This window comes from Salvelinus sp. IW2-2015, linkage group LG3 (assembly GCF_002910315.2).
Source record: "Salvelinus sp. IW2-2015 linkage group LG3, ASM291031v2, whole genome shotgun sequence".
NCBI classification, from domain to species: domain Eukaryota; kingdom Metazoa; phylum Chordata; class Actinopteri; order Salmoniformes; family Salmonidae; genus Salvelinus; species Salvelinus sp. IW2-2015.
The window spans coordinates 7,836,644-7,847,440 of NC_036840.1; the positions used below are offsets into that span (position 1 = coordinate 7,836,644).

The 10,797-nt window shown below is 46.1% G+C and overlaps 1 protein-coding gene across 1 annotated transcript; it reads right to left on the reverse strand.

The window, feature by feature from the left end:
• Positions 1–1,436: 1,436 nt before the first annotated feature.
• LOC111950087 (caprin-2-like) lies at positions 1,437–9,032 on the reverse strand. Its single transcript, XM_023967441.2, has 21 exons — positions 8,896–9,032; positions 7,858–8,107; positions 7,663–7,725; positions 7,482–7,568; positions 6,667–6,896; positions 6,438–6,520; positions 6,150–6,290; positions 5,994–6,034; positions 5,623–5,853; positions 5,435–5,473; positions 5,226–5,354; positions 4,944–5,028; positions 4,802–4,854; positions 4,545–4,673; positions 4,314–4,433; positions 4,066–4,212; positions 3,788–3,938; positions 3,365–3,541; positions 3,052–3,092; positions 2,864–2,930; positions 1,437–2,758 (listed from the first exon to the last, which is right to left on the reverse strand). The coding sequence occupies exons 2-21, from the start codon at positions 8,092–8,094 to the stop codon at positions 2,178–2,180; spliced, it is 2,832 nt and encodes a 943-aa protein (XP_023823209.1). The 5' UTR covers positions 8,095–8,107; positions 8,896–9,032; the 3' UTR covers positions 1,437–2,177.
• Between the last annotated feature and the right edge of the window lie 1,765 nt (positions 9,033–10,797).

Genomic DNA, 10,797 nt, shown 5'->3' on the forward strand with positions numbered 1-10,797 from the left:
GCAAGAGAAGTGACACAATTTCACCTGGTTAATATTGCCTGCCACCCTGGATTTCTTTTAGCTAAATATGCAGGTTTAAAAATATATACTTCTGTGTATTGATTTTAAGAAAGGCATTGATGTTTATGGTTAGGTACACATTGGAGCAACGACAGTCCTTTTTCGCAAATGCGCACTGCATCGATTATATGCAACGCAGGACACGCTAGATAAACTAGTAATATCATCAACCATGTGTAGTTATAACTAGTGATTATGATTAATTGATTGTTTTTTATAAGATAAGTTTAATGCTAGCTAGCAACTTACCTTGGTTTCTTACTGCATTCGCGTAACAGGCGGGCTCCTCGTGAGGCAGGTGGTTAGAGCGTTGGACTAGTTAACCGTAAGGTTGCAAGATTGAATCCCTGAGCTGACAAGGTAAAAATCTGTCGTTCTGCCKCTGAACAAGGCAGTTAACCCACTGTTCCTAGGCCATCATTGAAATAACAATTTGTTTTTAACTGACCTGCCTAGTTAAATGTCAAATAAACACGGGATTTGGCACCCTCTAGATGTCTGTAGACCATATTGAGGAGAGTAAGAATGGCATCAACTCCTCTGCTGGGCTTATAGGCAAACTGAAATGGGTCGAGGAGCTTCTGGGTGACGCTGAGAATATGACTTCACAATTTAAGGCATTTCATTACTAAGGATGTCAAGGCAACAGGGCGGTAGTCATTCAGCACAGAGGGATTAGATGCTTTAGGAATTGGTATAATTAGAGTTTTTCCACAATACTGGCACGTGTTGCWGGTCGAGTGAGGATTGGAAAATGTCTGTAATAACACCAGCCAATTGTTCAGCACAGTGCTTTAACACATGCCCACTTATTTTGTCTGGGCCTGGGCTTTTGTGTGTTACATCCCCTGAACTTCAAAACAGTCTGTTTAACAAACCTAAAAACATTTGTAATGCTTCAATTTGTTTTACCTCTGACAAAGTTGTCCAATTCAAATCTGAAGAAAACATTTAGTTCATTAGGCATGTTCTAGCCCTCATGTCTCCTAAGGTCAGCACTGGCTCTCCCTGCCTTTGTGGGGGGGGGGGCACTAGCCATGGATTTAATCCCTTGCCAGGCCACCCTTGAGTTTCCTGAGGAGAGGGTCCCCTCCACCCTTTGCTTGTATGCCTCCTTGTCCACCAGTATCTGTCTTTTGATCTCACGTTGTACATCTCTTAAAGCCTGTCTYTCACCCTCAGCATAAACTGACTTCCGGTTAAGTAGTGATTTTGGATTTGATACCCAAGGCTTGTTATGGAAGACTTTACAGATTTTAGTAGGCATAGCCTATTGCTATTGGTTGGATGGACCAACCACTACAAGTGAAGAAAGAGGTAGTGCCATGCAAAAACAGAAGACAACTCTGTTCAACTGCTGAAACATGTTTTATTCAGGCACATTGAGGGATCACATCTCCATAGGCAATATGGCCTTTAGTGTTCAGAATCAGACACCATACCCCCCCACCCAAACATTCCACCCAGATCACCCCACACAGCAAGGTAGCARAGAATGCATTTAAAGTGCTTAGCATTGTCAAGTACAGTCCATTATAATTCATATTTCGCCAACCATACATTAGCCATTCAATGYATTTACTCAGTCATTCAGAAAACAAACAAAAAGCCACCAATTCATAACATTTCATTTAAGGTCTCAGAGACCTGACACATTGTAACTYAAGCGGACCTGCTACTAGAACTAAAAGTGTGACACCCAATACAGCAGCAGTAGTGTATAGTAGAGGCAGCTATTCACAARCTAACAGTTTTAGTCAGAAAATGGAGTGTCAGTCTCTAAGCACCACAACCAAAATCCAAACAATAATGGGAAAATCCTCACATTATGGGTCATGAAAGGTCAAGCCAGCAGGAAGTCTTSCCCTCTGCCCCTTAGTGACCCGGAAGTAGTTAGTGGTTGCAATTTACAGGGTAAACAAAAGGGTGACCCTGAAAGGTTTGAACAATGAACACACCCCATACACTCCAGGACTGGGGTAGGCAATGAACCCAGCACTGGGTGGGTATGCAGTCTGCCACATGAAATGGAAAATGTCAGTTTCTCCTTTTTAGTGCAAAGCAATATTCTCTCCTCCACCTGTATCCTCCATGTTGGCTCAAGAGGCCKCAYTAGCTCAGTCCTGGTAGAGCAGGAAGCCAGAGAATGTGCTGTACTTCCAGCTGCTGCCATAGATGGAGCCGCGGTGCAGCCGCAGCCACACCTGGTCTCCTTGGTACAGCTGCAGGATGGAGTGGTTGCTGGCCGTCTCGTGGTCCGGAGCCCCGTCGTTGGCGTACGCAGACACCATCACCTCGTCGTTGCGCATCAGGTTGACGTAGAGCGGCACGTTGACCGCCAGCTTGAGGATGTGGAAGAGGAAGACGTAGGTGCCGTTGGCTGGGCAGGTGAAACGACCCACGTTGGTGTTGAACATTTCCCCCAGGTTGCTGTGGAGCTGGTCAAAGGCGATGGGCTGGTCCAGGGTGCCCGGGGTGTAGTTGGCTGTGCGGGCTGCTGTGAAGGCCACGCGGAGGAGCTGGGGATGCTGGGGGAGCGGGTACATGGGTACGTGCATCAGGGTGTGGGGGGCATGAGGGGTCACCTGGGGGGTGAGGTCCATGCCAACACCCTGCAGCGAGTCGCCGTGGGCGGAGTCCACCAGGGAGTAGTTGCCCTCCCGGTCTGGGCTGCTCACCTGGGAGGAGTCACTCCAACCTGTTGCGGAGGACCAATCAAAAGCCAGTTAACTAAGCCCCCTAAAATACCCAACCAATCAGAGATTGTGTTTTGTATCAAGCCAGAAGAATGAAGTGAACTTGCCACTATTATTGTGCCTTTGTCCTGTATTGCCTCCACRGCGCCTGTAGCTGTGTTGGTAGCCAGTGTCCTAATGGTGAAGAACARGCCATTACACAAGTCCAAACCTCTAAACCTATCACTTCAGCAATCTATACTAATGTACATACAATATCTGATTGTGCACACAGATTTGGGAAGCAGTGTCTTACCCGAGCTCCGTACAGGTGAGCCTGGGGGATGAAGCTTCCTCCTGGGGAGAACAGACCAGCCCGAAACCCATCAAACCCAAGGGGAAGGGGACAGATGAAAATTGGACTGTGAAGGCTAACTCAAAACCTTGTAATATTATGATAATTGTCATGTGGAAACTTGTGAGGCAAGGGAATGGAGTTCACGTGATCCAATCCATTAAGGTTTAGAAGCTCAATCTGAATCAGTAGGAGACATGCATAAGCAGAACAAGATAGGATAGAGGGAAAGGATGAAAGATGGGATTGAGGGATGAGAGAAGAGGATAAATACCTCTGTGCCCACCAGAAGAGCGAAAGTAGGAGTGTGCCAACCCCTTGCCACCACGTGCAATACCTCTAACAGATCCTCTGTAGTATGATTGGTCAGAACGGCCCATGGTGCCACCTGATTGGCCAGGGGACAGGAAGATCTGCCCACCACTACCCACCAGACATTCAGACTGGTTCACTGCCCAAGGGAGAGAAATAAGAGTAGACTTGGTCGTATTCATTAGGAAGAAAACAGACAAACAAGGGGTGTATTCATTACYTCTTGCAATGGAAACCGTTTACCAATAAGAACCAAACCGGATGACAAAGGGGAGGCACCCAACTGAATTTGTTTCCTGCATATCGAATACACTCCTGGACTTGCCCAATGAACTAATTTGAACATTTTCTATTCCCTGCCCTAATGAACACAACTCTGGCATACCCGACTGTAGGTGTTCGTCCTCCGACGGAGCAAACTCCGGTGGGGTCTGGGTGCTGGTGGTGACATAGCACAGGCCGTTGGAGTCCGAATAGGGGATAATATCAGATTTAAAGTCTCCAGTCGGAAGTAAGGGGGCGTTCACCTTGAATACCTTCAACGACAAAACGGACCCAAGGCTCATACTAAAATGTCTCTCAAAGACTAACTGMGAGTGTATTCAGACTAAAGCCTCTTGCCCATTCTATGACCACGTTAAAAGTATGGTAGGGTAGACTTACCGAATGCATGGTCTGGAAGGGAACAGGGGGGGCCATGGTGAGTGTACGTCTGCTGGGAGGGGTTGAAAAGGGCTGCCCTTGGGTGGGGGTACAAGGAGGCACCACACCGTTACAGGGGGATTGCTTACCGGATTCAGAGATGGGAGTCTGGGTACAGAGAGGGAACACTGTCAGGGGAGACTTAAAATCAGAATAGTATGCACTTTAYGCTTGCCAATCCTACGTGTTCAGGGAATGAGTTGTTTTACCCGAGAAGAGGTCTTCTCGTCCAGGGTGATGGAGATGGAGGACTCCCTACGGTAGAGGGGAGGAGGAGCTGGAGGAGAGGGGCAGGCAGACTCACTCTCGGACAGCAGCAGACATGGATCCTGGAGAGGACAACCATTGTGCTTTATAAAAAGCTTCATAACAATTMTGGATCTAAAAMAAGAAAATGTCATTGTTTTAATGGSTCTCATTTAACAGACGGGAGTTCTTACAATGGTTATGACGTGAGCCAGGTCCTCCGTAGTTAGGTCCAGGTCACAGCTCTCTAGGCAACCCCCATCTCCATTGGTCAGACTGGGTTCGTCATCAACAGGGAGGAGTTTAGAAGGCAATGGAGTGGACTGAGAGAGGACAAAAAGATTTATCMTAAAATACTTACTCCAATAGTCAAAAGCTTAAATAACAGACCCCTTGTCAAAATTAGTGCACTAGAATATGGTGCCATTTCACACACTTCTCCAGATCTTACATGCAGTGTTTTGGGGAGAAGGTCCACTGGGCTTCTCCTTGAATCTCTCTGTACTGTTGAGAAGAGGTAAAACATATGTTGAATATTCTCTGTTCTGCTAGAAGTCAGCCACTTAAATAACAACTTTGTTGTGGTGGGCTACCGAGTGGAGAGGGGGATCCAGAGGCATGCCGGCCCAGTCTAGGATGGCCGTTAGTGGGTGATCCTTCTCCATCCAGAAGAGAATCCTGGAGACAGGGGATTAATCCAGGATTGTATTTATTAGGCCCCCAACAAAAGACAGACTTAAACAGGGAGGGACTACATACACTTAACGTTTATTTTTGTTTTCGTCGCAGTGTGACGTGGTAAACCCGACCCAGGTGGAACATTGGAAATGATCGATGGCTTTTCACCTGGAAATGACCTCTGAGRAGTACTGTACCTGCATGAAGCTGAAGGAGCCTCTGATCTTGGTCATCAGGTCCTCCAGCTGCTGTTTGCGCAGGATGGGGTCCTTGGGCAAGGAAGACTGGGAGTTGAACACCTCCACAGGGGTGTCCACACGAAGTGCCTGATGGAAATCACAATGTGATGGCGTAATATGGACAGGTCCATCAAACCTAAGAGATGCAAGGATAAGAGTCTACTCACCGCTGTGGCGTCCCGCTCCCTTTTGGACTTCGCTCTTCTCTGGGGAAACAGAGTCATCGAGTTGTATGATTGATCTGAACTAAGATCAGCCAGCCCAATCCCAGTGTTAACCTTGACCATTGTTAGAGGTCACAACTAGTCTCAAGTTCCAACTGCCCTGAGAGTTCAGGTATAAGAGAATAGCTCACCTGTTTGGGTTCGGCATGTTTCTTGGAGGTAACTGGAACTTTGGAGATTAACACAGCCGCCCCTCTCCATGGTTTCTGGATTACAGGCTGAGTGGAGTCGGACTCCATATCCCATGAGTCCGGTGGCTCCTGTTCCTTCATAGCCTGGAACTCAGCCTTCCAGTTCTGAGTAATGGGAGTGTCTCGACACCCATTGGGGTCTGTGTCAGGCAGGTAGTGTCTGTTAAGAAACTGGCATCACCCACAGACTATCAGCACAACAGTACGATATCCACAGTGCATTCAGGTAAATASCTTAAGGAGAACGCTYGTTGAACCTTGATAAAGTAGTGGCACACAACTTGCAGTAAATYCATGTTAGTGGTTCTTACCTCTCTGCTAGGCACGTCTTTTTTGTTTGACATCATTAGGGCTGCAAGGCAAAATAACATCCAGCTAAATTACAAYATGTTGTATACATTCCTTGTTCTATACCCAGTCTGATAAGTAGCTTTTGAATAAGAATAGTTGCACTGTTTTAGAGTTACTAGAGAGGCTGGCTGTTTGAGACACCGTCTTCTTSGTCATCGGATCCTCRACTTCCTTGGGACTCTTGCTCGGAGGCGGCGGTACACAATCAAAGTACCCACAYTCCATCAGCTTCGCCAACTTAGCCTTCAGGACCTTGTCTGCAAACATTCAAATGSATGCATTTTAAACATGGCAGCTAAAGTAGTTCAGCAAATGGCAGATAAAGTTGAGGATACCAGTCATAGTAAATGTAGTATCTGTGCAGGTGTTTAAAAAGGTACAGGACAGGTAGTGTTTKAACCCACAGGTGGTTCCGGCTACGGCTTTATTTGTCCCCTCCAGCAGGTCCAGGTAGACCAGGGCRGCTCTCTCCATCTGATCCTCCAAACTGGGACACAGTAGATAGGGATCAGACTAGTCTTCAAATCAACAGACGTGTGAGAGTGTGTTTCATAGTAACTTATGCTGTTGTCCCTCAAGTCCTACAGAATGTGTGTGTGGGGTGTGTGGTGCGCACATCTATTTCCCCAGTACCTCACATTGTTGTCCCTCTTCACCCCCAGTAGTTCAGCAAGCTCAAGCAGGCTCTGTAGCTCTGCAACCTGGAGCTTGCGGGCAGAGAGGAGGTCCTCCCTGATGTGCTCGTGCTGCAGCAGGGTCTGCAGGAGGAACTTAACCTGCAGCACTATGCACAGCCTCCTCTTCTCTACCTCCTTGCTTGACCATCTGCTCCTTTCCTCAACGCCTTCCTGTCCTTCTAGCAGCTAATAGGTGACGGTGGTTTAGATGGATTCTATGACACCAATCCAAAAATACTCCGACACCTACGGGCCAGTCAACCTTGCTATTGTGGATTTCAAATGTCCTGAAATGGGTGTAAGTGTAAGCTTCCATTATTGTTGTCTTGCAAAAATACAAGATAGATTTTCATCATAAATCTGAGAAAACAAGTTGACCAGCTAACAGTTCTTCATTACTGACACTATCTGACCATGCACTTATACACAGAAGCAAGGAATGTCAACTTAACCATGAAAGCAATCAAAGGATCTGCAGAGGCAGGAGAATGGAACAGCAGTTGTGGTATAATTTCCCAACTCAGCTGTGTTGCAATGCACGTGTACAATCCATGCATCGAGAGCTAGGTCCAATACAATCCGTTACACCCGTTTACCATCATGACTATTACACAGACGAACTTGAAATGAATGGAGATGCGCCGTTCTGACTAACGCTTAAGAAACTACGCTCCTGGTCTACCAAAAGGAATGCATTGTCTAGCTCTTGGCCCAATCCCCTCATACACAGCAGCAGCACTACGATAAGCAGTGGCAAACAGAGATCCTTACTTCCTGTGTTAGGCCACCAAGGGTCTTGTGCAGCTCCTGGGCAAACTGCAGGTTGTGGATCACTTCATCATACTTCTCCACTGCATCCTGACATTGAAAGAGTTCAAAAGGCAACATCTCAATCYTCTGGTTGAAAGAAATGTACTGCTTTTATTACCACAATTGGAAATGCTGCTCTTACTATCTGGTCTTGATTGAGTGATTCCCCGTGTTTCAAACGCTTCCTGTAGTCTTCCAATTTAATCTGTGGATACAAACACTTASAATGTCTTTATTTATAGTAACATGCAGGAAACCCTGAAAGGAATGGTAATGTCTCCATCAACTCAAACACCCACCAAACCCCTAATCTTGTCAAGTCATCCATCCTACCTACCTTCTTTTTCTCCAGGTTGCGGATCTTGTGCTTGAGGCAGATGAGGCCGTCCTCGATGTAACTCTCGTAGCCCTGGTAGATGGTGGTGGAGGCTGCCAGGGCCAGCTGGAGAGGACTCAGCCCACCAGGGGAGCCAATCTTGGGGCTACCTGCCTTCAGGCTCCCCTGCCTCCCCTTCTCGGAGCACTCAGGTGAAGGAGAGACATCCCGGGCTGGGGATGGAGACAGCTGCACCATGTTCAGATCCTCACTGGAGGGGGTTCAATACAGAACAGGTCATGTCATGACTGGTGTCGATTGGATGTAAATGTTGGCCATGAAATGMGTGATCTTCTTGCATCATCACTATCAGATGTTGCATTAAAAATGGGCTAATTACATTTTTAATAGAAAGGATGTCAGCCCCCCCTCTCAATTATCCTTTCCTACTATGAGTTTCCATAAATGTGCTAATGTTCCAGTAACGCGCTAGCCTCAACCGCCACTGGGTGATTGCCAAACCCGTGATAGTGCATTTTTGTCCATTGCYCAACCGGTGTGATTACGTATGGTGTGATGGATTTTAATTAGAGAATCGTGAAAAAGCAGATAGAAATCACATAGCACGCGACAAAGTTACTAACAAATCGTTAAAACAATGGTTATTATTTTTAATTGATTCCCAAACACATACCGAATGTGTGCGCATTTTGTTTCGCCGACGGGATTAATCTCATGCTTAAAGTTGCGTATTTTTTTTTTACAATTTGTTTGGGAATCGTCAGACGTGCATTTTCATTCTATGGAATCTACTAAAAAGCTTCCATCTTATCAGCATCACATCCTTCAGACCCCGACGTGCCCGCATCTCTTCTTCAAACGCCTCTACAGAGCACAGATGCCCCAAACCAAAATTCTAAGAATGCAGAGCATCTCGAATACTACATTTTCTTTATACAACTAGTATGCAGTTCTTGAAAAAATTGTAAACATTAGAAACTGAAAACCCACGTCGTCATCCTTGTTTAAAGTGCCAGGTTTAGAAAACAGCTGACTAACCTCGTGGCTGGTTGTGTGTTGAAAATGCTGTTGCTGCAAATCCKGAATCCAGGCGCTTGCGATCCAAACACCAGATACAGTACTGGTAGACCTCGCTAACCCGTACAAACAGTGATGTAAGTTTACAGAGGGAAACGCGTGCGAACTCATGCCTTTATATAGGCCTACCTTTCTATACACAAACATTGAGGGAGTTCGATTAGGCGTAATTGCTATGGCCCGTGACATGAATGTGCAAAAGCGGGGAGGGAGGAGCAACCTTCTCAAATTGAACAGTAATCTGTGCCGCTCGGTCATGTTGTCAACAAGGCAGCATAATACATCGTTCAGAAACATGCATCATCTATTTTCRATKAAATATATGTTCGAATTTTCAAGTTTGTTTTAATTGGAAAGGCAGATAAAGCCTTTTTATCAAACGCTTTTGTGCAACAAGAAAAACATMAATTACTTTTGCATGTGAAAACATAGAATCCTGCTCATTAAGCCTTCTCCATCTGCTTAACCTACATCACTTTTATTTTGAGCCCACTTCGCTGTCGGCCAAAATGGGGGACRTGGCTCACGCCTGGGAGGCAGTCTAGTTCCAAAACGAAAATAATCAAACCCGGTWCACCGGGGAAGTTCCGSGGCATTAATCGAATTCCCTTATTGGGACCGCTGGGGTGCAGAACATCGACGTGACATCATATAGCACCTGATTTGCACGCACATCCACATCCAACACCRAATTTAGGGCTGGGCGATTAATCGTATAAACTCTATATATTTATTTTACTATATACCAAGTGAGCTACACCGGTAAATTATCCACGGACCGGTTTGGATTTTTACAATTTGAATGTTTAGTTTGTTAAATGTCGTAATTGAGTAATGAAACTAGAACAATGATAACTGTCACAAACCCACGAGTTTTTCCCAAGGCAGCTCCATCTCATTTAACATCTTTGACACCTCTTCATTACAATCATGCCCCGTAGTTGTGTGCCATGCATAGGACGTAAAGCCAAAAACTCTCTTGTCACGCTTAGGCTGGAGGTCCACTCCGCGGATGAAAATTGACAACTGGGCAATGTCAGAAAATGTCGGTGCTCTCATCCACAGCCAAGGAATATGCAATGAAATCTTTTCCCTTTTTCACAAGCTGCTCTTTTAGATTGATGGACAACTGGTCTACTCTCTCGGCAATGGTGTTTCTGCTCAGACTCACATTTAAAAGAGTTGCCTTTTTTCTGGGCAAAACTTCGTCACAAAACTTTAATCATGCAGTTTTTGATGAAATCCCCCTCCGTAAATGGCCGGGCTGGATTTAGCGATCTCTTCTGCCAAAATAAAACTGGCCTTGACAGCAGCCTGGCCTTGTGGATTTGGCTTTTTTGAACAGGCCTGTCGGAGATTTGAGGCCCGTTTTAATTCCTCTGCCTTTTTGTAGCCTGTTCCATGTCCATATTTCTTGTTTTTGTCCGCGTGTTTCGTTTCATAATGTCGTCTTCAGATTATAACTTTTCAGTACCGCCACACTTTCTCCACACAGAAGACACACAGGTTTTCCAGCTACCTCCGTGAACATATATCCGACTCCCACCTTGTTTGAAACCCCCGGTTCTCAGTGTCCACTTCCGTTTTGCCATTTTTGATGGGTATCTGAAAGTTAATTTTACTGTGATGCTGACGACTGCTGTGCCAATAAATATTGAAATGAAGCAGCCTACTGCTCGGTGCGTCACCGTTGCATTGTGGGAAATGTAGTATTGGTGCGTGTAAAAGATCTGCGGGCTGCCGGCTTGCTGCGGTCTGCGGGCCGGTTCTAATAATAAATCAGATCATCCCAGGGGCCGTAAAAAACCTTCTCGCGGGCCGGATGTGGCCGCGCGGGCCTTGACTCTAGATCAGTATGTGTCG